Raw genomic sequence first — 27,711 nt, 5'->3', positions numbered from 1 at the left:
ACTTGGAAGGGCTTAGAAGGATATGGGCCAAATGGAAGGGCTTAGAAGGATATGAGCCAAATGCTGGCAAATGAGACTAGGTCAGTTTGGGATGTCTGGTCAACGTGGGCGAGTTGGACCGAAGGGTCTGTTTCCATGCTATATGACTCTATGCATACAGGCAACACAGGGGTTCAGTGGTTAGCACCTTGACCTCATGGCACCAGGGACCTGGATTCAATTCTACTCTTTGGACACTGTCTGCGTAGAGTATGTACATTTTCCCACTGTCTGCATGGGTTTCTTCCAGGTGCTCCAACTTCCTCCCATAGTCCAAAAATGTGCAGGTGAGGTAGATTATGGGGACAGGGGTGAGGGTGTGTCTGGGTGGGATGCTCTTCAGAGGGTAAGTGTAGACTTGATGGACTGAATGGCCTACTTCCACACTGTAGGGATTCTATGACTCAACATTGAGCTCAACAATTTCAGAGCATGAACTCTGTCCTCCACTTTGATTAGCACTCCCCTTGCCACTTGTTGCGGAGCACCTTCACCATCTGTTTCATTTGCTCATCCTGCCCTTCTTTGCAACAGCATAAAACCCATCATTTTCCTTGTGTGGAATTTGCACATTCTCCCCTTGTCTACATGGGTTTCCTCCCACAGTCCAAAAGTGTGCAGGTTGGGTGGATTGACCATGCTAAATTGCCCATAGTGTTCAGGGCTGTGTAGGTTAGTTGCATTAGTCAGGGGTAAATGTAGAGTAAAAAAGGTAGGGGAATGGGTCTGGGTGGGTTACTCTTCAGAAGGTTAGTGTGGACTTGTTGGGCCAAAGAGCCTGTTCCACACTGTAGTGGTTCTATATTCTAGTGCCTTCCATTCCAAAAGAATCAAAGATCTCTAGCACTTTGTCATTATTGTTTCACTATGTTATTAATCCAGTATTTACTTGTGTGTGTGTTCAAGACAGTCAGAAACATTACATTCCTTTTATGGAATTTGAGAAGAACAGTACATTCCAAAAATATTTATACTTCCCTTTCTAAAATACAAAAAAAATCATAATTTTGGTGACATTTTGATTTAAGCCAGTGCCAAATACTTTATGAGCACCTGTTATATTTGAGTACTTTGCACCATCCTAGGACAGGTGAAACAAAAACACGCACGAGAATTTTTAGAGGCATGGCATTCTAACCAGAACTCCACCAATAAACACATTAATTTAGATCCTATCCACCTTCCCTTGAAAAAAAGTACTAGAAATGACATCACCCACTTTAAGAAACCAAGACCTATAAAGAGAGAGTCAGGACATACCACCAGCGCTTCACTGGAGACTCTCACTGATGATGTTCCCTAGTATGGGGACGAAATGTCTGAAAACAAACCTTCAAGCTCAGTGAACTAACTTACTTGCATAGTTTGTACCATTCTTCAGAATTTTTCCCACTTTCATTTTTAACTTACTTAAAATGAGTCCTAACATTTTTTAGCTAAAAGTGCTTAACACTGAAGTCATCAGCAAACAGCCTCACTTCTGACCTTATGATGGAGGAAAAGTCACTGATTAAGCAAGATGGTTGCATCTAGGACCCTACTGAGGAACTTGTTAGTGACGTTCTGGCACTGAGATGAGTGGCCTTCAATATCCTTAATCATTGTCCTTGTACTAGGTAGTGAGATCATTACTTGAAAAATGGGTGACAGGACTGTTGTTTGCTAGGTGTGACATATTAGCCTTAGTATTGAATGTTAATCAACCCCATATCAGGTAAAGCCACAGAGAGAACTTTCAAATTAGATAGCTGCATCAAATGTGTATCTCAAAATACCATCACCCATCTGTGATCAAATAGGGGAGTATGTGCAGGCTGTTCATCAGCCGGAGTTAGTGTACTCAAATGGTGGCACGGTGGCACAGTGGTTAGCACTGCTGCCTCACAGCGCCAGAGTCCCGGGTTCAATTCCCGCCTCAGGCGACTGACTGTGTGGAGTTTGCACATTCTCCCCGTGTCTGCGTGGGTTTCCTCCGGGTGCTCCGGTTTCCTCTCACAGTCCAAAGATGTGCAGGGTCAGGTGAATTGGCCATACTAAATTGCCCGTAGAGTTAGGTAAGGGGTAAATGTACGGGCATGGGTGGGTTACGCTTCGGCGGGTCGGTGTGGACTTGTTGGGCCGAAGGGCCTGTTTCCACACTGTAATGTAATCTAAATCTAAAAAAAAAAAATTCCTTGTTTTATTTTAAATTCAGCCCGCACAAATATGCATTTGCTTTAGGATGTCACTGGATGGTAACTAATGTAGAATCAGATCTTTTTGACAATCCCTTAACTACTTGGTTCAGCTACTCATGAAAAAGCTCAGCTCATCAGCAGTGCAGTTGTTTTGGATTACTTTAAATGTTAACACCATTTTCCTATGCTACCTCCTTATCCCTTGTTTCTTAAATATCTAGAAGTCTATGTCTCAAATACATAAAATAAATGAGCCTCTACCCTCCTGCAGCAGAGAGTTCGAAACATTCACCATCCTCATTTCAATACCATATGGCCTCCCTCTTATTCTGAGATTGAGTCCCCTGGTTCTAGAAACCCCAGCCAGGAGAAATATCCCTCCTACATTTATCCTGCCAAGTCCTGTAGGAACATGTATGCTTTAAATGGATCACCTCTTATTCTTCTAATCTCTTGAGAATGTAAGCCTAGTCTCCTCAAAGGACGATCCTTTAATCTAGGATCTTATCAAACTATGCAAGTATACCCTTCCATAGATACAGGTCAAATCCGTGCAATACTCCAAATGTGATCCCATCAAATTCTATATAATTGCAGCAACAGTTTCAATCCCTCTGTACTCAAATCCTCTTGCATAAAGGCCAGCTTACAATTTGCTTTCCCAGTTGTTGCTGCAATTATAGTACATCACTGCTGTTTCCTTACGATGAGAAAAACATAATGGGATTTCTAGTTTTGCTATTCATTCAACAGTCTTTAGAGATGCTGAACAGATAAATGAGATGTTAGCTGGCAGACAGATATGAAATGGTCTACAATCTGGGCATCATGGTCACCCTTCACATTCCACCTTTGGAGGTGGTGGTCACATTGTTACTGCCTAGTGTAGATTTAGTTGACCATTCACAACTTTTGTACAGCAACTGCTGCACCATGTGGCACAGGATGAGAAGTTGCATGCATTGTGATGCCAACAATATGGGTTCAATCCCTACACTGACTAAAGTTACTATGATTTGGAGATGCCGGTGTTGGACTGGGGTGTACAAAGTTAAAAATCACACAACATCAGGTTATAGCCCAACAGGTTTAATTGGAAGCACACTAGCTTTCGGAGCGTTGCTTCCAATTAAACCTGTTGGACTATAACCTGGTGTTGTGTGATTTTTAACTAAAGTTACTATGAAAGACTCTCCTTCTCAACCTCTTCCCTCAGCCGCGGCATAGCAGGTGGCCTTTAAGTTAAACTACCATCAGTCATTTCTCTCCAATGGGACAGTGGCTATATTACATTAGCCTTCAGAGAGGGAGAAGAAAATTTATTGTATTTCGTTGTGCCAGCAACAACACAAGGCAAGACTGGAGAGAACCAATGGCAATCGGAAGAAGTGATAACATGTGATTTACAATTTTAAAAAGGCCTCAGCTTAATACAGAGTGGCTTTCTCCCAGCTGCTGCAAAGTGTGATTTTGTTTTGTTGCTGAGCTGACCACACTCCATATTACAGACAATCCCAGGGTAGAATTGGGGGTAAAACCCTGACCCACCCACATAAGGGGGATTTTCTTTCTCAGCACCGGGACCAATTCCCTGAATCTAGACAATCAAAGGCCTGTGGTTTTCCAACAGACCCCAGCCTGAGCACCCTAAGGTCTGGGATACCACCTTGTCGGTTCACCTTTACCTCACAGGGCCTGTAAAAGGGCCATGCCTTCCCCCAAGTGACCGGTCACCACCCCAGCCCCAAAACACAGACCCTCACTAACTCACTGATCGGACGGCTTGGCCTGGAGACCAGGTCCGGGTAACCGCGACTCGACCTCACGGAACAGGCTCTCAGTAATGGCGGTGCACGCACCCGCGACGGGCTCTCGGTAATGGTGGTGCTCGCACCCGCGACGCGATCTCGGTTATGGCGGTGCTCGCCCCCGCGGCGGTCACTCAGTCATGGCGGTGCTCGCTCCCGCGACGGATTCAGCAATGGCGGTGCTCGCTCCCGCGACAGACTCTCAGTAATGGCGGTGCTCGCATCCGCGACGGGCTCTCGGTCATGGTGATGCTCGCCCCCGCGGCGGTCACTCAGTCATGGCGGTGCTCGCTCCCGCGACGGGCTCTCGGTAATGGCGGTGCTCGCCCCCGCGGTGGTCACTCAGTCATGGCGGTGCTCGCACCCGCGTCACCAGTGAGCTGCTCCCAGTTGCCTGGTAACTGGGCCTCGCTCAACTACAACTTATATTTAAAAATAAACAAAATAACTGCGGCTGCTGTAAATGAGAAACAAAAACAGAAATTGCTGGAAAAGCTCAGCATCCGTGAAATCAGAATTATCGTTTCGGTTCCAGTGACCCTTCCTCAGAACTGATGGTACCTTGGAAAATGTCGGTTTGTATGCAGAAGATAGAAGGGGTAAAGAGTAAACGGTAGGTGGGGACAAAGCCCAAAGAGAGAGAAGAACCGTTGTATAGACAAAGGACTCCATAAAGATCTAGTTAAGAGGGTTAATGGAGACTGTTAGTGGCTAACACTGGGTAGCGTGTAATGGCAAGACTATGTGATAACAATGGGACGAAAGTGAGGACTGCAGGTGTTGGAGATCAGACTCGAGAATGTGGAAAAGCAGCATCTGAGGAGCAGGAGAATCGATGTCGGGCAAAAGCCCTTCATCAGGAATGAAGCCAGGATCCTCGGCGGTGGGGACATAAATTGGATGGTGGGGTGAAGGTAGCTGAGAGTGGGATAGGTAGATGGAGGTGAGGGTAAAGGTGTTATGTTGGAGAGGAGGGTGTAGCACATAGATGGGAAGGAAGATGGACAGGTTATGAGGAGGGTGCTGAGCTGGAAGGTTAGATCTAGGATAAGATGGGGAGGGAAAATGAGGAAACTGGTAAAATCCACGTTGATGCCTTTGGGTTGGAGGGTCCAGAGGTGGAAGATGAGGCGTTCTTCCTCCAGGTGTCAAGTAGTTAGGGAGTGACGATGAAGGAGGTCCAGGACCTGCATGTCCTTGGTGGAGTGGAGGGGGAGTTGGTGGATGGCCACAGGGCAGTGGGGTTGGCTGGTGCGGGTATCCTGGAGATGTTCTCTGAAGTGCTCTGCAAGTAGACATCCTGTCTCCCTAGTGTAGAGGGGACTGCATTTGGAGCAACAGATACAATAAATGACACATGTGGAAGTGCCGGATGAAACTTTGATGGATGGATAATGCTCCTTTAGGACCTTGGATGGGCCGGGGGGAGAGGGTGGGTGGTCCGGGGGGGTGCGGCGTGACATGGACCTGACAAGGCAGTCGTGGAGGGAATGGTCATTATGGAAAGCAGGTAAGGGTGGGGATAGAAATATATCTCTGGTGGTGGGGTCCATTTGTATGTGATGGAAATGATGCGATGTATACAGAGGTTGGTAGGGTGGAAGGTGAGGACCAGGAGGGTTTCTGTCCTTGTTGCAGTTGGAGGTGTGGGGTTAGAGAGCAAAGGTGTGAGAAATGCACTGAAGGGCATCATCAACCATGTGGTTTTCCGTTTGTAGGTGGCAGAAATGGTAGAGGATGATGCGATGTATATGGAGGTTGGTGGGGTGGAAGGTGAGGACCGAAGGAGCCAATGCATGGACGAGTTGGACCAAACAATCTGTTTTCGTTGCTGTATATCTCTATGACTGTAAGGCCTGGTGTGTGGGGTAGGGGGACTAGGACATGGGGGAATCAGGCCCCAAAATTGTAAAACTCAATATTAACTCCGGAGTCGGCAAGTGGAAAAGGAGTTGTTGTTCTGCCAGCTTGTGATGAGCTTTGCTGGAGCACTGCAGCAAACCTGAGATAGATGTTGGCCAGGGAACAGGGTGGTGTGTTGAAATGGCAGGAAACTGGAAGCTCAGAACATTTTTGCAGACAGAATGTAGATGTTCTGCGAAGCAGTCACTCAGTCTACGCTTCATTTCCCCAATGTAAAGGAGACCACGCTGTGAGCAGCGAATGCAGTAGACTAGATTATGAAAAGTGTAGGTAAAGTGCTACTTCACCTGGAAGGTATGTTTAGGGCCATGGATGTTGAGGGAGTAGGTAAATGGGCAGGTGTTACACCTTAGATGGTTGCAGGGGAAGGTGCTATTGGGGGCAGACCGTGGAGGGGATTGTGTTGGGAGTGTAGGAGTGGACCAGGGTGTCCCAGAGGGAACAGTCTCTGTGGAAGATGGTCAAGGGAGATGAATGTGTGTCTGGTGGTGGCATCTCACTGGAAATGGCGGCTGATGATCGTCTGGATGTGGACACTGGTGGGACGATAGATAAGGACAAGGAGCATCCTATCACTTCCATGGTAAAGAGGGGACGGCCGGAGTCTGCAAACTGAAAATTCCAAAACAGGCGTAGAGCCTCACTGGAATCTTCCGTAAGGACTGTTCCCTCTGGAACACCCTGATCCACTCTTCTTTCACTCTCAACACATCCCTCTACCCCACAGCACCTTCTCCTGCAACTGCTGAAGGTGTAACGTCTGCCCATTAACCTCTCTCCTCCTCAATATCCAAGAGCTCAAACATACCTTCCAGGTGAAGCAGCACTTTACCTGCACTTCTCACAAACTAGTCCACTGCATTCACTGCTCAAAATGTGGTCTCCTTAACATTGGGGAACCAAGTGTCGACTGGGTTATCGCTTTGCAGAACATCTGCCTGCAAAAAAGACAGATTCCAGTTGCCTGTCACTTTAACACACCGCCCTGTTCCCTGGGTTGTTGCAGTGCTCCTGCAAAGCTCAGGGCAAGCTGGAAGAACAACAGCTCATTTTCCGCGTGGGGACCCTGCAGCCCTCCGGATTCAAAATAAGAGGTCAACAATTTTAGGGCCGGAACTCTCCCTGTCCTAGCCCCCTACCATATATCAGACCTTGATATCACAAAGTCTACCGTTACATTCTACCTATTGTTAGAATAACTAACAGTCTCCATGAACAGCTATTCACCCTCTCAGCCAGATCATTAACTACTCCTTTGTCTGTCCTTCTGTCTCTGAGCTGTATGGCTTATGCCTGAAACATTGATTCTCCTGCTCCTTGGATGCTGCCTGACCTGCTGTGCTTTTCCAGTGCCATTTTCCGACTCTATCCATACTTATCATTTACTCCCTAGTCCCTCCCCCACCCTACCTTCTGCATATAAACAGACATTTTCCTAGCTACCATCAGTTCTGAGGAAGGGTTATCGGATCCGAAACGTTAACTTTGATTTCTCTTCACAGACCTCCCAGACCACTTAATCTGAACTATCAATACCTTTTCTCACCCAGCACTCTATACACTCCTACACTGCACGACCATCTATAGCATAAATGCTGCCCTTACACCCGAAACGTCGACTTCTACACCACCAAATGCTGCCTGGCTTGCTGTGTTCTTCAAGCCTCCTGCCTGTCTACTTTGGATTCCAGCATCCACAGTTTTTGCCTCCCTCCACACTTCACGTCAGCTCTGATGAAAAGTCATCTAGACTCAATATTAGCTTGCTGTCTCCCCATGGATGCTGCCTGACCCGCAATGATCTCCAGCGTTTGTTGTTTTCAGTACAGATTCCAGCAACTGCACTGATTTGCTCCTAACTTATAGTTGTCTGGTGTCTTTAACAATGAAATGTTCCAAAACACTTCACATGAGCCTAAAGAGAAGAAAGTGATATGTTTTGGCTGTCAGACGTTCCGCTCACGAGCTGGTAGTCTGCGCCTGTGATCATAACCCTAGCCCCACCCCATATAAACATTTCCAGTTATGGTTTGCATTTCTTTAAACTTTAGATACCAATGTGGTTGAGGAATTGTGAAAAACATTACACATATCGACATCAGTTTGTCTTTGAGGTCCATTTCAGATTTTATTCATTTAGCCTTGGTCTCTTCCAAGATTGTATCTGCGAGTTTGGTTCATGAGAGTCAGTGTGATTGATGGGCTAGTGTTCTGCATATTACATACCTCATGGGGGCTGGAGCTCCTCCAAGATCGTCTGAAGCTTTAGTCAAAGGTGGACCCAGTTTTTACATGAGGAGGCAGACAATTTGCAATGGAGAGATTTGTGCTGTAGGAGCTCATATATATGTCTTGCCCTTTCATATTTCTGCTAACCTGCAGTGAATGCTGTAATGGGGTCATAGGAGGCCAGAATTAAAGGAGCACAGATATCTTAGATGGTTATGGACCTCAAGCTGATTACTGAGATGTGTGTTGGGGGAGGAGAGCTGAACTCAATATGGGTCAGTGACCATAAGGGAAGTTTCTGCTCATGCAGCCAGATAAGAAGCTGAATAATTTAGCAACAATGGAGAAGTTGAGAGAGGTGGATAGTGAAGCAGAACTAACTTTAATAAAAAGTAATGTTGTGCCTTCAGATTATGTCGTAGAGGTTAATATGTAGATGAGAAATCGTAGGAGATCGTGTGACACCAGAAGTAATAGTATGGGAGGTGACTGTTTAATTGACAATTTGTGGTTGTGGTTCTGGCCGCCATCAATTTTCTTTTTTATTCTTTTAATAAATAAACAATATGGTTTAGACATCCTCTGATGGATCATTATAACAAGAAAAATCAAAAAGCCAACAAAAACTTAAAACTAAGTTAAAACATAATTTTCAAAATGTGATGATGCACCTCATCCTCAGTGGATTTCACCGATCATAGAGACCTGTACAATTTTATTTTTTACTCTGAAAATAAAGCTGTTTCTACACTGTACCTGTCAAACATTCCAGATCAAGTACAGCATGAGGTTAGATAGATACTCTTAAACTGAAAACAAAACTCCCTCTACTTATTTAAAGTGCAAGTAAAGCTCCTTCCACGCTGTCCCCATCCAACACTCCAAGGATAGGTGCAATATGGGATTAGATGTACAGTAAAGCTCCCTCTACTCATTTAAACAGAACATAAAGCTCCCCCACCCTAATCCTTGTGATGCCCACAGTCTACAGGCGTCTATCATACTGGTGAGCATTACATGCTCCCTCTCTAGGAAAGCACAAGCACAGATATAACTGTGAAAGAGGCGCAGACAGTTAGGAAACAATAAGCCTCTCCACAAATTGCTGTTTGGGCCTGTTAAAGGCCACCTTGACCAGGCCTAGGAGCAGACCAACGAGAAGGCCCTGTCACTTGTCTGCCCCTCCCTGCATGGTGTACCCTTAGATCAGGAGTGTGGAGCTGAAGAGCTAGTCTATTTATCAATGGTAGAGGATAGACCTATGTTGAGTCTTAGCAATAAGAAATACTTGTCTGAAGTAAGCTGTCATTTATTGTGTGATAGCAATAGGTACAATTAACATTAACCAGTTAGGCACAATTACAACTATTAGGAGTCAGGTATGTCATGTTAGTCTCCACTGGGATCTTGTTCAAGACTAACTTTCTCCACCCAAACACTGTGCCACTTATATCTTAATCTTTTCCTAAAATGCCATCTGTCTCTTCCAATCATTTTCAATGATTAATAGTTGCTAATTTATGGTACTTTTGCTTTATTTTTCTATTTCGTATCGAGGTATCTTTGAGTACACATACATGAGTACACATGACAAAAACCCTAATTGGAGGAATAGGGAGAGGGAGGAGTTGAACACGTGTCTACAGGAATGGTGCAGGGAGGGAGGATTTCGGATTTCTAGATAATTGGGGCTCTTTTTGGGGGAGGTGGGACTTCTACAAACAGGATGGTCTTCACCTGAACCAGAGGTGAAATTTGCCTGGAGGGGAAATTTGCTAATGCTCTTTGGGTGGGTTTAAACTAATTCAGCAGGGGGGGTGGGAACCGAAATTGTAGTTCGAGTATACGGGAGGATGAGAGTAATGAAGTCAGAACTAATACTTCAAGATCACAAGAAGGCATTGGCAGGCAAGAAGTTGGTTTGAGGTGTGTCTACTTCAACGTCAGGAGCATATGGAATAAGGTGGATGAACTTGCAGAATGGGTTGGTACCTGGGATTTTGATGTTGCAGCCATTTCAGAGACATGGGTAGAGTAGGAACAGGAATGGTTATTGCAGCTTCCAGGATTTAGATGTTTCAGTAAGAACAGAGAAAATGGTAAAAGAGGTATGGCATTGTTAGTCAAGGACAGTATTACAGTTGCAGAAAGGACATTTGAGGACTCATCTACTGGAGGTAGTATGGGCTGAGGTTAGAAACAGGAGAGAAGTTACCTTGTTGGGAGTTTTCTATAGGTCTCCAAATAGTTCCAGAGATGTAGAGGATAGGATAGCAAAGATAATCCTCATTAGAGGCAAGAGTGACAGGGTAGCTGTTATGGGGGCCTTCAACTTTCCCAATATTGACTGGAATACTTTAAGTACTTTAGATGGGTCAGTTTTTGTCCAATGTGTGCAGGAGGGTTTCCTGACACAGTATGTCGACAGGCCAACAAGGGGCGAGGCCACATTAGATTTGGTACTAGGTAATGAACCTGGCCAGGTATTAGATTTGGGAGATAGCTGAGCACTTTGGTGATAGTGACCACAATTTGGTTAGATGGAAAGGGATAGGTATATACCACAGGGCAAGTGTTATAGCTGGACGAAAGGCAATTATGTTGCAATTAGGCAAGATTTAGGATGCATAGGATGGGGAAGGAAACTTCAGGGGATGGGGATAATTGAAATGTGGAGCTTATTCAAGGACCAGCTACTGCGGGTCATTGACAAGTATGTACCGGTCAGGTAGGAATGAAGTTGTCGAGCATGGGAGCCGTGGTTTACTAATGAAGAGGAAGGTGGTGGTTTATGTTAGGATGAGATGTGATGGATCAGTTAGGGCACTTCAGAGTTTCAAATTAGCCAGGAAGGACCTAGAGAGAGCTAAGAGGAGCCAGGTGGGGGCATGAGAAGTCATTGGCGGATAGGATCAAGGAAAACCCTAAGGCTTTCTGTAGCTATATCAGGAATAAAAAAATGACTAGAGTAAGCTTAGGGCCAATCAAGCATAGTGGTGAGAAGTTGTGCATGGAGTCAGGGGAGTTATGGTTGGCACTAAATGAATACCTTTCTTCAGTATTCACACTAGAAAAAGACAGTGTGGTTGAGGAGAATACTTTGATATAGCTACTAGAATAGATGGGATTGAGGTGCATAAGGAGGATTTGTTAGCAATTCTGAAAAGTAGATAAATCCCCTGGTCCGGATGGGATTTATCCTAGGATTCACTGGGAAGCCAGGGATGACATTGCGAGCCTTTGGCTTTGACCTTTATGTCATCATTGTCTATAGGAATAGTGCCAGAAGACAGGAGGATAGCAAATGTTGTCCCCTAGTTCAAGAGGGGGAGTAGAGACAACCCTGGAAAGTATAGACCTGGAAGCCTTACTTCGGTTGTGGGTAAAGTGTTGGAAAGGGTTACAAGAGATGAATAAGTTGATTAGGGATAGCCAACATGGTTTTGTGAAGGGTAGGTCATGCCTCACAACCTTTACTGAATTCTTTGAGAAGGTGACCAAATGTGCATGAGGGAAAAGTGGGCTTATGTGGTGTATATGGATTTTAGTAAGGCATTTGATAAGGTTCCCCCACTGTAGGCTATTGCACAAAATACAGAGGCATGGGATTGAGGGTGATTTAATGGTTTGGATCAGAAAAGAGAGGGTGATGGTTGATGGGAAATATTCATCCTGGAGTTCAGTTACTAGTAGGGTACCGCAAGGATCTGTTTTGGGGGCCACTGTTGTTTGTCATTTATATAAATGACCTGGATGAGGAATTAGAAGGATGGGTTAGTAAATTTGCAGATGATACTAAGGTCAGTAGAGTTGTGGATAGTAATGAAGGATGTTATCGATTACAAAGAGACATAGATAAGCTTCAGAGCTGGGCTTAAAGGTGGCAAATGGAGTTTAATGCAGAATAATGTGAGGTGATTCACTTTGGAAGGAGTAACAGGAATACAGATTACTGGGCTAATGGTAAGATTCTTGGTAGTGTAGATGAGCAGAGAGATCTCTGTGTCCAAGTACACAGATCCTTAAAAGTTGCCACCCAGGTTGATAGGGTTGTTAAGAAGGTATACGGTGCATTAGCTTTTATTGGTAGAGGGATTGAGATTTGGAACCATGAGATCATCCTGCAGTTTACAAAACTCTGGTGCGGCCACATTTGGAGTACTGTGTACAGTTCTGGTCACTGCAATATAAGAAGGATTCGGAAAGGGTTCAGAGAAGATTTACTAGGATGTTGCCTGGAATGGAGGGAAGGTCTTACGAGGAAAGACTGAGGGACGTGAGGCTGTTTTCGTTAGAGAGAAGGTGGAGAGGTGACTTAATTGAGACATAAGATAATCAGAGGGTTAGATAGGTTGGACAGTGAGAGTCTTTTTCCTCTGATGGCAATGGCTAGCACAAGTGGATATAGCTTTCAATTGAGGGGCGATAGATATAGGGCAGATGTCAGAGCTAGTTTCTGTACTCAGAATAGTAGGGGTATGGAATGCACTGCCTCCAATAGAAGTAGACTCACCAACTCTAAGGGCAATTAAATGGTCATTGGACAAGCATATGGACAAGAATAGAATAGTAGAGGTTAGATGGACTTCAGATTGGTTCAACAGGTGGGTGCAACATCAAGGGCCAAAGGGTCAGTGCTGCGCTGTAATGTTCTAATTCTGTTTTGATATTGTTACCAGTGTTCTATTTGAAGACATTCAAAAATAAACTTTGATCATTTAAGAACATTTTTGACAGATATTTTTGTTGATTCATTGGAAGAATTTACAGATAACTGGAAAGTATTGGGTTCACCATTAGTGGATTGATATGTTTATACGGGGGCTCAATATTCACGTACAGTATTATAACATGCAAATCTCTCACTTCCGCGCGATTTAGTTTGGTAACCTCTAACCTCAATTGTTCCAGAGTTTTTGAGGAAGTGATGTTCATCTGCTTTTCTCCTGTGTAATCAGGATCCTCTGGATAAAGGTCATCCCCAGGGTACAAAATCGCAGAGCCATCAGAAGCAAGAAGACGAATTGGAAGCCATCGTTCGCAGCCTTCCAATGCCCGATGCTGGCTAAACTGCTGCAGATCTTGGAAATGGGGTATTTGGCAGAGTCTGCTCAGTTCATACCACTGCGGGGGAGGGATGTAGAATTTCTCTGAAATGTAGCCTTCAGCAAAATCAGGTGGGGACATCCAGTTGTAGGAAACAGTTTCATAATCATCTTGCAATGTGAAAGGAATTTCTTGCAAACAACAGATGAAGAATGCAGTATCAAAACGCTTTCTCTCCAAGTAAGTAGGAGTTAACCAATTACTCCACTCCTTCAATGCCCAAATATTTGGTATACAGTCCAGCTCTTTGCAAAGCTTTATAAAATTTGCTGCATTTTTCTGCACAAGCAGCCTCCAATTTGCAAGTTCTTTTTGGTCGTACTGTGTGAGCTTTATGGCTCCTTGGCTGCTTGAACATGTTTCAGGGGTATTCGGCTTCACAAGTAGAATCCCTGATTCTTCAAAAGTTTCCCTAATAGCACAAATACGGAAAGCCACCTCTCCAGGGACTTCAGATCCTAGCTTTCTCCTGTCCGTTGCAAGGATTGGAGCTCTCTTGGAGGTTTGCCTGACTATACCTAGTTTAAAGTTAGGTGGCTTGCAAAAGGGCTGAAACATCTGAATCCACTCACTGGAAAAATCAGACGGACTGACGGTACCTCCAGGAAATACCTGAGCATGAGGCAAGAAACTGCTTTTTGCACTCCGCTGTAACATAAGTACAGCATAATCAAAGACAGGTTTCTCCAACCACGAGTGAATTGCATTTCTCTTTTGTTTTGGCACTGAACGTGGAGGCTGACAAGTCTGTGTACTGGGATCTTTATTCACAAAGCAATTTCGAACACCTGAAGTCAAGATGACAGTGGCTGCTTCCTTCCAATACTTTAAGTCTCGATTCATCTTTGCTGCAACAAGGTACAATCTATTAATTTATTACTTGTTGCTGGAACTGTAGAGCTCTTACAGCTCATCAGCAATCCTAATGTCTTCTTGCTCACACCAACAACCCCAACACTTTCTAACATAGAGGGCTCAAATCTTCCATAAGGAACTCGCAAAAACAGCAGATTTACTAGAAAGCTTACGTACTGCCCCCCACGCCCCCAACCCCCACCCAACAACACTCCATAATCCAATCTGGTCAACTCTGCAAGATCCGCCAATCTCAATCAAAATAATACACAACAATTGTGCTTGTGGAAATTTGATCACAGATCTGGATTTCAACTCCTGAACAGTCAAATTGGGCAGTGCATTGTGTAACATGGGAGTTAAGCAAGAAGGCAGGACAAGCAGTGTAGGAATCTCAAAATTGCTATTAATGCCACAGGCTAGTGATGCTAGAAACAGACAGCAAGTACAGATGAACACGTGACTACAGCACTGGTGTAGAAGGGAGGGCTTCAGATATGTAGATCATTGGGATACCTTCTGGAGAAGATGGGACCTGTACAAGAAGGACAGGTTGCACCTGAACTGGAGGAGCACCAATATCCTGGATGGGCGGTTTGCTGCAACTGATTGGGAGGGTTTAAACTAGATTGGTAAGGGGTTGGGAACCAGAGCTACGGATCAGATGATGGAGTAGGTTGTGAGAAGCCAGATACAGCATACAGAGAGTCTGTGAAGAAGGACAGACAATTGATAGGGCAAAGGTGCAGTCAGTGAGATGGGTTGAAGGGTGCATCGATTTTAACGCAAGAAGGGTCAGGAATAAGGGTGACAAACTTAGAGCATGGATCAGTACTTGGTACTATGATGTTGTGTCCATCATGGAGACTTGGATATCACAGGGACAGGAATGGTTGTTGGCTGTTTCAAAAGGAATGGTGGGGGGTGGCATTGCTAATCAGGGATAGTATCACAGCTGAAGCGTCTACAGGAATACAATACAAACAGACCAAATACTGAACTATAGAAGCAATCATCCCAACACCCACAAACAAAACTGTTTAAATTATTATTTCAATGAGCCACCACACACTGTAGAGGAACTACAAACAGCAGAGGAAAATCACCTGTACAGCATATTCAAAAAGAATGGGTACCCAATGAACACAGTCTGCTGACTTCTCAGCAACAAACCCAAAAAGCAGACAAAACGTCCAGAAACCCTAGCCACTTTCCCCTACATCAAAGACATCTTGGAAATCACTGCCAGACTATTCAGACCTCTTGGTCTCATGGTAGCCCACAAATCCACCAATACACTAAACCAGCAGCTAAGGAAAGACTTCATACAAGCAAAACTATTGTCATTTACAAAATAGCTTGCAAGAACTGTAACGAACACTACATTAGGCAAACAGGCAGAAAACTAGCCACAAGAAAACATGACCCACTCTCACTCGTATCCTTACACACAGATGAGGAAGGACACCACTTTAACTGGGCCAACACATCTATCCTAGGACAAGTCAAATAGAGACATGCACGAGAATTCCTAGAAGCATGGCATTCCAACCTGAACTCTAATCAACAAACATATCAATTTGGACCCCATTTACCACATTCTGAGAAAAAGAACAAGAAATGACATCATCACAGCAAATGACATCATCAACCTAAGGAAACCTAAATACATAAATAGAAAGTGGGTCACTAACGCCAGTGCTTCGCCAAGGCTCTCTGATGATGTTAACCAGTATTGTGATGAAACATCTGTAAAAGAAACTTCCAGCTCAGTGAACAAACTTACGTTTGGGTTGGTGCCTAGAACGTTGTGCTGAAAGTTTTGAAAAGCATAAGGAGAGATAAGTCCCCTGGGCCAGAAGGTTCCTACAGGATGAGAGAAAAAAATTGTTCCATCTTTGCATCTTCAATATCCACTGGAGTACTGCCAGATGATTGGAGGGCAGCAAATGTTAGTTGAAACTTTATTGCTGGAACAGCACAGCAGGTCAGGCAGCATCCAGGGAACAGGAGATTCGACGTTTCGGGCACAGGCCCTTCTTCAGGAATGAGCAGAGAGTGTTCAGCAGGAGAAGATAAAAGGTAGGGAGGAGGGACTTGGAGGAGGGGCGTTGGAAATGTGATAGGTGGAAAGAGGTCAAGGTGAGGGTGATAGGTCGGAGTAGGATGGAGGCGGAGAGGACAAGAAGAAGACTGCAGGTCAGGAAGGCGGTGCGTGGCTTCCAATTGTCACCTTCATGTCTGTTTCTGATTTCAACACAAGAGGAGATCAACAACGTTCGTATTTACCAGAGACGAGTCATTGAGTTAGACACTGTGTGGCTTCACTATGGCTAGGAGAAAGTGAGGTCTGCAGATGCTGGAGATCAGAGCTGAAAATTTCATTTCCCCTCCTCCCACCTTGTCTCAGTCAAATCCATCGAACTCAGCACCGCCTTCCTAACCTGCAATCTTCTTCCCGACCTCTCCGCCCCCACCCCAGTCTGGCCTATCACCCTCACCTTGACCTCTTTCCACCTATCACATTTCCGACGCCCCTCCCCCAAGTCCCTCCTCCCTACCTTTTATCTTAGCCTGCTGGACAAACTTTCCTCATTCCTGAAGAAGGGTTTATGCCCGAAACGTCGATTCTCCTGTTCCCTGGATGCTGCCTGACCTGCTGCGCTTTTCCAGCAACACATTCCAATCCAGTGAGGGAAGTTGGAAGATTTAAGCTGCTATCTTTTTGACGAGAGCCTACTAAGTGAAGGCCTGTCTGTCCTCTAATGTAGACATAGAAGAGCCAATGGCACTATTTTTAATAAGAGTTATAGATACATAGAAAACACAGTAAGATTTCATGCACAGAAGGTAGTCGTCTGGCACATTATGTCCATACCAGTCGATGAATACCTCGTCACACTAATCCCACTCTCCAAATTTTGATTCCTAAACCCATTGACTGTTCCACCGCATGTTTTAATGTGATTATGGTTTTTGCCTGTATTACCCTTTGAACTCGTGGGTTCCAGAACCTCACCACTGATGAGAAAGTTGTTCCAGGTGTCATAGTCAATATTTTTTCAATAATTAGTACAGCATTTCTTTTTGTGGGAGCTTGCTACATGTAAATTGCCTGCTATGTGTCAACACTGACTGTACTTCCAAAGTACTTTATTGGCTGTAAAGCATTTTGGATCTTTCTGTGGCCATAACAGTTACTATATAAATGCAATTTAATTTTAATAACTCAATAGTTACTCATAGAAATCTAATGTTATATCACTGGGATGCTTTTTTGCCATTATTATGGCAATAATGTTTTTTTCAAATTTAAAAAAAAGTTATGATATTTCAGCTACTTTAATCCCATGTGTATCACTGATGATTTGTATTTACTCTGTGGAAATTTTAATTGAGTAGAAGATTTTACTGCATTTTACTTTCTGATTTGCTGTTTGAGAATACTTCAGTGTAATTGGCTGCCAACTCCCTGCGGTGATATCACTGTTACTGTATGCCTAGTGTTTGTCTTGATCTTGCACATATCAAGAAAGGGAAACTTCATGCCTCAGAGATCACTAGATAGCAGAAAATCCCTTTAATACTTCAAAGTACTCTTTTGGTATGATCCTAGATATTGAATATTGTTAGATATTATTACTGGAGCGAATCATAGATTTACATTTAAATAGTTCCCATTTCTGTCTTTGTTCACTCCTTTCCTCAGCAATATTTTGTGTTTGATTTTGTCTACTTTCTGTGGTTTTATTTACCCTAATGAAGAAGAGCATATCTTCTCAACATCACAACTATTGATCTCACCCTGCTTGGCTGTTGTATGGAACCCCCTACGTGTTAACCCCTTAAAGCCAAATACATAACAATATTGTCAAATTTGATGGAATTTTAATGCATTTACTTTAGGGGAAATTTGGCATGTTAATATGCTGCAGTTTTTCTTATCTGCGATGTTTTGTGTTATGTTGCTGAAAATATTACTGATGAAATACTTAGCAGTTGTAGTAAAATCATGCGTATACTTAGGATGAAGAAGATTATGAGTACCACATATGCTTGGTCCAGTTCTTGTTGGATTCATTTGGATATCAAAGTTGAAACTTTATTGCTGGAACAGCACAGCAGGTCAGGCAGCATCCAGGGAACAGGAGATTCGACGTTTCGGGCACAGGCCCTTCTTCAGGAATGAGCAGAGAGTGTTCAGCAGGAGAAGATAAAAGGGATCCTTCCAGCCCGGCACCGCCTTCCTGGCCTGCAGTCTTCTTCTTGACCTCTCCGCCTCCATCCTACTCCGACCTATCACCCTCACCTTGACCTCTTTCCACCTATCACATTTCCAACGCCCCTCCTCCAAGTCCCTCCTCCCTACCTTTTATCTTCTCCTGCTGAACACTCTCTGCTCATTCCTGAAGAAGGGCCTGTGCCCGAAACGTCGAATCTCCTGTTCCCTGGATGCTGCCTGACCTGCTGTGCTGTTCCAGCAATAAAGTTTCAACTTTGATCTCCAGCATCTGCAGACCTCACTTTCTCCAGCAAATGTTAGTCCCTTGTTCAAGAAATGGAGTTGGGATAATCCTGATAACTACAGACCAATCAATCAGTCTTATGTCTGTGGTGGGAAAACTTATGGAGAGAACTTTGACAGACAGAATTTATGATTATTTGGAAAACCACAGCTTGATTAGAAAATCAGCATGGCTTTGAGAGTGGAAGGTCATGCCTCACAAACCTTACTAAATTCTTTGAGGATGTGACAAAACACATTAATGATGGTAGAGCAGTGGATGTGATATTCATGGATTTTAACAAGGCGCTTGATAAGGTTCCCCCTAGAGGCTCATTCAAAAAGTGAGGAGGAATGGGATACAGGGAAATCTGGCTGTCTGGATACATAATTGTTGGCCCATAGTATTTAGTGACCAGTGCTGTTCCCCAGGGATCAGTTCTGGGACCTTGGCTCTTTGTGTTTTTTATAAATGACTTGCAATGAGGAAGCAGAAGATTGGATTAGTAAGTTTGCTGATGACACCAAGGTTGGTGGAGTGATGGATAGTGTGGAAATCTGTTGTAGGTTGCAACGGGACATTGACAGGATGCACAGCAGGGCTGATAAGCGGAAGATGGAGTTCAACCTGGAAAAGAGTGAAGTGATTTATTTTGGAAGGTTGAACTTGAATGCAGAATATAGGGGTAAAGGCAGGATTCTTGGCAGTGCGGAGCAAAAGAGGAACCTTGGGTCCATGTCCATAGATCCCTTAAAGTTGCCACCCAAGTTGATAGGGTTGTTAAGAAGGCATATGGTGTATTGGCTTTCATTAGCAGGGGAGGATTGAGTTTAAGAGCCACAAGGTTATGCTGCAGCTCTGTACAGCCCTGGTTAGATTACACTTGGAATATTGTGTTAAGTTCTGGTTGCCTCATTATAGGAAGGAATGTGGAAGCCTTAGAGAGAGTGCAGACGAGATTTACCAAGATGCTGCCTGGACTGGAGGGCATGTCTTATGAAGCAAGGTTGAAGGAACTAGGGCTTTTCTCATTGAAGCGAAGAAGGATAAGGTGACTTGATAGAGGTGTACATGATGATGAGAAGCATAGATAGAGTGGATAGCCAGAGACTTTTTTCCCAGCGTGGAAATGGCTATAACGAGAGGGTATAATTTTAAGGTGATTGGAGGAAGGTTTAGGGGAGATGTCAGAGGTAGGTTCTTGACACAGAGAGTAGTGGGTGCGTGGAATGCACTGCCAGTGGTGGTAGTAGAGTCAGATACATTGGGACATTTAAGCAACTCTTGTATAGGCATATGGAAGATAGCGTAATGAAGGGTATGTTGGTTAGTTTGATCTTAGAGGAGGATAAAAGGTCAGCACAACATCAACAGCTGAAGGGCCTGTACCGTGTTGTGGTATGTTATATGAAGATTGTAAATCATCCTCTTTAATTCCAAGAATGTCCTGCTATATCTCAGTCTTTCTCACTTCATGTTGTTGCAATTTAATTACAGTATTAGATTAGATTAGATACGTGGAAACCTGAGGAAAGAAGAACCACTGGTTTACCTGTCACAAAGTTATCAGGAATTGAGTTACAGGCCAGTCAAGGCCCAGCTAAATACATAATATCTGAAAAATCTTTTTTCTTTGCAAATCACAAGGATAGTTCCTCTGGGCTGCTGGACAGGCCTTGAGTTTCATCAAACGATTCATCTCAAATACCTCTCTCACTCAGTGAAAACACTCTTCCTCAATCCAATCCACCTCTCTGCTCCCACAAACCCTACCTCAATTCTCTAACTCAAACCCCAAGCCACCACTCCTCTATCCACTGCCTCAAACTCCTGCAACCAACCCACTCAAGCCATTTCAACCCCTGAACCCATAACTAAAATCAGGCTTTTTGTCCTCAAAATCCCATTCCTTCTGCCCCAAATTCCTGTTTCCCTCCTCAATGCTCCCCCAAACACTGTGACTGCCCAGCCTCTTACCACCACTTCCCCATGTGCAGTGGCAGGCCAGTTGAGGTTCACATTCCTCCAGCCTGGATACAGCTGAAATGCACCTGGGCCTTTCCTTTCCCCTGAATCGGGCGGCAGTTTCGGGGTTTTACCCTAGAGTGCCCACCCTTCCCTGTTGTAAAATAAACGCGTTGTATAATGTTGGGCAATACCTCCCGGCTGAAGTGTAGGTACTGATTCTAACTCCGAGTCCGTTACTGTATGACAGGGTTTTCTTACCGAGGTTTGTTCCAGATCACAGTGTCGTTAAGTTTCCGAAGCTGTCAAAAATTGACAGCGTGTCTTTACCAGCTGTGTACAGTCCGGAACATTAGCACAAACACAACTCCATGTCCGAACTTGAACACTTAGAAGCAGAGCTCACCGAGTGCGCCTGCGCACGGTCCCAAGCACGCCACGTCTGCGTGTTTAAAGTCTGCATTTCCCAGTCATGTGCACAGAAAGGACATGACAGTGCAACAAAAATTGTGAATCAGTAGCTGCTGGGAAAACTCAGTGGAGAAAATGCAGAGTTAAGATTTTGACTCTTCTTCACAACTCAGGAATTTGGGTTAGGGAGTTGAATACAAAGAATATATATGGTTATAAAGAATATGCAGCCCTGGTGTGAAAGTGAGAATAACAACTCTTGACACCAACGCTGCATTCAACAAAATGTGGCATCAAGGAGCCCTGGCAAAACTGGAATCAATGCGTAACAGGGGGCAAACTCTCTACTGATTGGAGTCATAGTTGGCACATAGGAAGAGGTTGTTGTGGTCGTTGGAGGTCATCATGTCAGCTCCAGTTCATTTCTGCAGGAGTTCCTCAGGATAGTGGCCATGACCAAGACATCTTCAGCTGCTTCATCTATGACATTCCCTCTATTATAAGGTTTTAAGTGGGGAAGTTCGCCAACGATTGCACAACGTTCAGCAACCATTCATGACTTCTCAGATACTGAATAGTCCATGTTCAAATGAAACAAGATCTGGACAATATCCCAGCTTGGGCTGACAAGTGGCAAGTAACATTTGTGCCACAAAAATGCCAAGCTCTGACCATACCAAGAAGAGAATCTAACCACTGCCCTTCACATTCAGTGCTGAATCCCCCACTATTAATATCCTGGGGGTTGCCATTGACCAGAAACTCAACTGGACTCGTCACATAAATAAATTGGCTACAAGAGCAGGTCAGAGGCTAGGAATACTACAGTGAGTAAGTCACCTCCTGATTCCCAAAGCATGTCCATCATCTACAAGTCACAGGTCAGGAATGTGATGGAATGCTCCCCATTTGCCTGGATAGGTGCACACTATCCAGCAAAAAGCAGTCCACTTGATTGGCACTACATCCACTTTCTCCAATACTGACCTCACGTAATAGCAATGTGTATGATCTACAAGACGCACTACAGAAATTCACCGAAAATCCTCAGACAGCACCTTTGTAACCCACGACCACTTCCATCTGGAAGGAGAGAGGCAATGGATACATGAGAACATCACTACCTTCAAGTTCTCCTAAGCCATTCACCATTCTGACTTGGAAATATATTGCCATTCCTTCATTGTCGCAGGATCAAAATCCTGGAATTCCCTCCCTAACACACACACTGAGTGGATTGCAGTGGTTGAAGAAGGCAGCACACCACTACCTTCTCAAGTGCAACTAGGGACGGGAAATAAACATTGGCCAGTCGGTAATGCCCACATCCCACAAATGAATAAATAAAAATAAAAATAGCCTATCTCTGAGCTGGTATGTTACATACTACCAAACATTACTCCATCTATGGGTCAGGATGACCATACAGTGAGAACAGAAAGAGTTGCAGCTGGCATTGCAACAGGACCATTTTTATAATAATAGAATTAAATTTACCATTGGTTGCCTTAAATGTACATATGAAATTGGGATTCTCCCTGTTTCACTTTCCATTTTGTCTCTGTGAAGTTCCATGCAAGCAATAACAATTTACAATCTTTAGAAATTCCAAAATGTTTTTTGACATTATAATATCCAGGTACCTTGACAAAATCTGGGAAAAGGAAGGGTGACTAATAGCTGATTCCCAAAAGGTTGGGTTCAAGGGGGGACTCAAAGGAGAGGAAGCTGGAAGAGCGGAAGGTAAGCAGCTGAAGGCACAGCATTAATTGAAGAGCCAACTCAAATCACTGGAATCAGAAGGATAGGGGAGAGGTTGTAGGGCTGAAGCAGTCCCACAAAGTAAAGGATGAACACAAAATACTCAAGCAACAGCCTGACATTACCATGTTCATGACAATGTCCCAAACACGCACTGATAGGACAGATCCACCATAGGCTGTGGCACAGTGGTATACAGTCAGGAGGGAGTTGCCCTTGGAGTCTTCAGCGTTGATGCCAAACTTCAAGTAGTCTTACGACATCACATCAAACATATAATAGTAATCTAGTGTTTATCACCCACAACGCCACCCACTCATCCAGCCCCCTCTGCACGCAAAAAAAACAGTGAATGAGTTTGCCATGTTGGACACCATTTGGAGGAGGCACTGAGGGTGTCAGGGTAATAGAATGATAGGAGATTTCAATATCCATCAATAAGTGTGAATCAGTAGCACCAATACTGACCCAGTCCTAAAGATCATAGTTTGTATTGATCACCGGCCTGTGTCAGTTGGTGAGGGAACAAATGCTCCTAGTTCTTATAATCAATGAGGTCAAAGTACATCTTTTCCTCTTCTTTGTGAACATGTCCACCAAAGTTCCTCCAATCTTCAATATTTTCAGGATCCTACTATGCATAATCCCTTGATATTTTAGACCTCCATAGAGCATCACCTCACACCTTTTCATGGTTGAAATATGGCCAATTGAGCCTGTTTCACCATTCAATACAATCTTGAGATTTTCAACCCATTTTAAGAGACCAAAAGTCTATCTAGCCTGGCCTTAAATGTACTCAGTAATGGAATATCCACAACCTGTAGGGCTTGAGAATTCTGAAGATTCACAATTATTTGAGTGATATAATTTCTGAGATCTGTCCTTAGATGATCAGCTCCTTATCCTAAGGCTGTCCCCTGTGCTTAATATTTCTTCTTTCTCTTCAATTTGGGTTCTGCCACTCTTCGGGAACCACTAACAGTTGCCAAGCCTCTCAGACTCAGCTACGGCCCTTCTTCATGGGGAATCAATGTCTTAGTGTCTACTCATTCAAGTCCCATCAGAATCTTGAATGTTTCGTAGAGATCACTTGCATTCTTCTGAATTTCAGAGAAGGCCCAATTTACTTAGGCTCCCTCAACATAAAAAAAAATAGATTCCAAGAACCAATTTAATGAAACTTCACTGTATTGCCTTCAAAGCAGGCTTCTTCAGACTGAACAAAACTACACAGTATTGAAGATATAATTCTTCTTATAAAAATTAGAGCCAAGTATTATTCCCCTGTTGTAAAAATACTGGCAAGTTGGATAATACTTGTATCTGAATTTATGATAAGCCACTACCCTGCTATTTATTGAGTCCAAACTCTTGTAACCCCCCGTTACAAGATTTGTTGCAAAGACTGTTTGGATCCATCAGCTTTTGTTAAGTTTCCTAAACTGCATGCATGACTGTCAAAAATTGCTCACAACTGTTTCACTATTAAGCAAAAGAAATAGAATTTCAATGTGAGCTTTAAAATTAACAAATAAACATTCAAAACTGTTTGCTCAATGTTATTACCATTAATAGCTGTTCCTTGTGGTTCATTTTGTCCACCTTGTTAATGCATTATAATGATAGAGCTGATTTGTTGCTTCATTATTAATTTGTACCCTTTAACAAACCTTAACCCTGTGCTAACCAATATAATCAAGGCTTTTTTTTTAATACAGTATTGATGCTTTCTCTTCTTGAAGCATGGGATTTAATGGTCACCTGCAAACTTAATTCTAAAACTGCCTTACTAAAACCTATTGAATAAAATAACATTCTATTTTCAGATTGCTGGTTCAGAAACAATGAACAGAATCTTTAGTTTTTAGTGGAGTCGAGCTTAAATTGCAACATATTTCCACTCAGATAGGTCACATTTTATTGGGCAATTACATATGCATGCAGAGAGGTAGAACCCTAGTGGGAATAATGTACTGCAAATCAAGCCTCACTGTTCCACAAGTCATTACAAGTCTGAAATATGATCAATTTAATCACTAGGGTAGTTTATTTGCCTGATTGTGCCCATCTAATGTAAAAGAAATAGGATCATCAGAACAGGTGAGATGGACAGAGGACTGGGAGAATGCCCCCCCCCCCCCCCCCCCCATTTACCTGCCTCTGCATTCAAAGCATCATACACTGTCATTTTTGCCATCTCCAACAGGATGCCACCAACCTCCACCAGTGCAGAAACATTCACTTCAGTGGGTAATCTATGTAACAAAGTTTGGAGTCACATTGTGGTGAGCACAGCACTGATATGGGCCTGTAAACTGAGGACGAAGAGACAGGTGAGGTTTCTGACACTCGGAAAACTACTGGAGTACAGCACAGAATAAGAGCCCCAAACTCAGCAATTACTGAGCTGGTGGATATGCATGGACAAGGAGGTGAACATCTGGCAGCGGTGATAGAAATCATGCACAGACTACAGTGAAGGGCCAAGGAGCCTGCTCAGGTTTTGTCTTATTGTGGCTTTGGACTGCCTCCATGGAATAGTGATGGCCACCATGCAGAGATCGGTCTAGCAGAACAATCAGTATTTGATGGATATGTGCAAGGACCTTCACAGTATTGCTAGAGCTATGCATGCATTCATTCACTGGCTAGACAACAGTGGGCTGAGGGATCTTGACCTCCCTCCAGGTAACCACCTCCTTGAAGGGCAAGAAAATGCCATTGTGCTCCAGCAGGTAAAAGGAGCAAAAGACAGGCATTTAGGGATTGTCATTTCAGGACAATCCAGAGGTGGTCTGCTACACTATCTCACCTCAGCCAGGAACCCAAACTCTTCTATCAGATCAGGCCAAGAAGGTTATACCTGCACCTAAGCAACAGACCTCTAGGCTCCAGTGTATGCCCACCAAAGTCATCTGAGGCAAGCCAACAAAACAGTCAGCAGACCTCTTCAAACTCAGGTGTGGCTGCGAAGGTGGCACCAAGGCAAAGGCATTTTGGATGCATAAGTGTCAATCTTCTGTACAAGCTAAAACTTGGCACAAATATAGCACACCGTTCGATAGTCCCGTGGTCTCTTTCAGTTGTATATGGCTTCTGGTTATGTTTTTGTTGTAGACTACTTTGATGGGCAGTGATTTCCATACACAGTCAAGTATGGATTGTATGGAGCTGTGTAAATAGCACTGAACCTATTCGTCACCCTCTGAGAAGAACATAACCTCTAGAAAGTAGGAACTTAAGCTGGATAGGTTTCAGGAGTCAATCAACAAAGTATAGACCCTCTACTTCTCTAAAAGATCAATGCCCCTTGCAAATTGAAATTTGATTCATATAAGCACAGCCTGCACGTAATCCTGCACGTAATCCATTATGATGCTGTGGACAGGATGCAGAGCAAGAATTTATTGTTGCAAGGGGAATGAATTAACTTACAATGAAAACACAGTCGAGAGTGTAATGCTGGAAAAGCACAGTAGGTCAGGCAGCATCTGAGGAGCAAGAGAATCAACGTTTCAGGCAGGATGTGCTATTGCTCGAAACATCGATTCTCCAGCTCCTCAGATGCTGCCTGACCTGCTCTACTTTTCCAGCACCACACTCTCGACTCTGATCTCCAGCATCTGCAGTCCTCACTTTCTCCTTATAATGAAAACAGTGTACTTTAATCTTTTTAAAGATAGAAAGCAAGCATTCCATTGAAGGGTGACATAATTGGCTCACAATTGTATTAACATCCGTTGACAGTCACAAGGTCATTCCCAGAAAAGAACTAGGCTTCACACCTTTATACCTCTACCTTAATGAATTTCCAGCTCACCATGATGTTGAACTGTTTGTCCCAGCCCTTTCATCTCCGTTTTCACTTTATTGGGCAGGGGCCTTCCAACCCGCAACCCCCACCCGCATTCCACTGATCCCTTTCACCCACCACTTGGAACCCTTCTCCTGATCTCTTACCTGCCCTCAATCTCTTCATTGCAAACTGCTGACATGACCTCAGCTGTCTCAATTTCTCTGCTTCTCTCACCCACTCTAACCTGTCTCCTTCTGAAATTGCCACATTGTTCTCTCTCAGACCCAACCTTAACTTTCTTAACAAACCCGCCAAAAGACATGGTGCTGGTGTAATCTGGTGCACTGATCTTTACTTTGCAGAGACTTAAAGGCAACTCTCGGATACTTCCTCACATCCAAACATCAAGCCATTGTTGCCAGGACTGTCACCAACCTCTTTACCTCCCGAGATCTTCCTCCCACTTCCTCCAACTTTGTAGTCGCTCAATCCCAGTCAGTTCGCTTCTCCCTCCTTCCTAAAATCAACAAGCCAGACTGCCCCCTTAGGCCCATCGTAACAGTCTGTTCCTGCCCCACCAAGCCGATTTCCTCTCTCCGCTTGTCCAAAGTCTGCCCACCTAGTTCCGCAATTCGTCTGATGCCCTCCACCATATTGACAATTTCCAGTTAGAGTCATAGAGTTTTAGAGATATATAGCACAGAAACAGACCCTTCAGTCTACCTCATCCATGCTGATAAGATATCCTACATAAATCTAGTCTCATTTGCCAGCATTTGGCTCATATCCTTCTAAACCCATCCAGGTACCATTTAATTGTTGTAATTGCACCAACCTCCACCACATCCTCTGGCAGCTAATTCCATACATGCAACATCCTCTGCATGAATATTTCCCTGGCCCTAACTGCCTCCTGTTCACCACAGATGTACAATCCCTTTACACTCCATCCCCTACTAGGACAGTCTGTGAACTCTTGGCTTCTTCTTCGACAAGAGGCCTGGACACTCCCCATCTATTGCCAATCTCCTCTGCCTGGCTGAACTTGTTTTCTCACTGAACAATTTCTCCTTTAACTCATCTCACTTCTGCCAATTTAAAGGAGTGGCTTTGGGCACCCACATGGGTCCCAG

General features: G+C 44.0%; 2 protein-coding genes across 6 annotated transcripts in view; both read right to left on the bottom strand.

Moving 5' to 3' along the window:
- The window catches only part of cstf1 (cleavage stimulation factor, 3' pre-RNA, subunit 1), a 45,316-nt gene extending 24,366 nt beyond the window's left edge, over positions 1-20,950 (bottom strand). Inside the window, exon 1 of one of the 4 annotated variants that reach the window (XM_043710139.1) lies at positions 20,869-20,950. The gene's annotated coding sequence lies outside the window, so the exon portion shown is untranslated. Of the gene's footprint in view, positions 1-3,983; positions 4,158-15,923; positions 16,005-20,868 lie in introns of those variants that run through there. The other 3 variants (XM_043710140.1, XM_043710142.1, XM_043710138.1) reach the window with 3 other exon arrangements.
- On the bottom strand, positions 12,758-20,975 carry LOC122560000 (nucleoside diphosphate-linked moiety X motif 19-like). Of its 2 annotated transcripts, none has more exons than XM_043710144.1 (2): positions 20,869-20,975; positions 12,758-14,130 (listed from the first exon to the last, which is right to left on the bottom strand). In XM_043710144.1, exon 2 carries the CDS (start codon positions 14,123-14,125, stop codon positions 12,941-12,943), a length of 1,185 nt encoding a protein of 394 aa, XP_043566079.1. In that variant the 5' UTR covers positions 14,126-14,130; positions 20,869-20,975; the 3' UTR covers positions 12,758-12,940. The 2 variants fall into 2 exon arrangements, with proteins under 2 accessions (XP_043566079.1, XP_043566080.1); XM_043710145.1 differs by lacking the exon at positions 20,869-20,975 and adding an exon at positions 15,924-15,998.
- Between the last annotated feature and the right edge of the window lie 6,736 nt (positions 20,976-27,711).

Source organism: Chiloscyllium plagiosum, chromosome 20, assembly GCF_004010195.1.
Source record: "Chiloscyllium plagiosum isolate BGI_BamShark_2017 chromosome 20, ASM401019v2, whole genome shotgun sequence".
Classification (NCBI taxonomy): domain Eukaryota; kingdom Metazoa; phylum Chordata; class Chondrichthyes; order Orectolobiformes; family Hemiscylliidae; genus Chiloscyllium; species Chiloscyllium plagiosum.
Note: the sequence above shows the minus strand (reverse complement) of the source record. Positions and strands in the feature narration are given on the sequence as shown.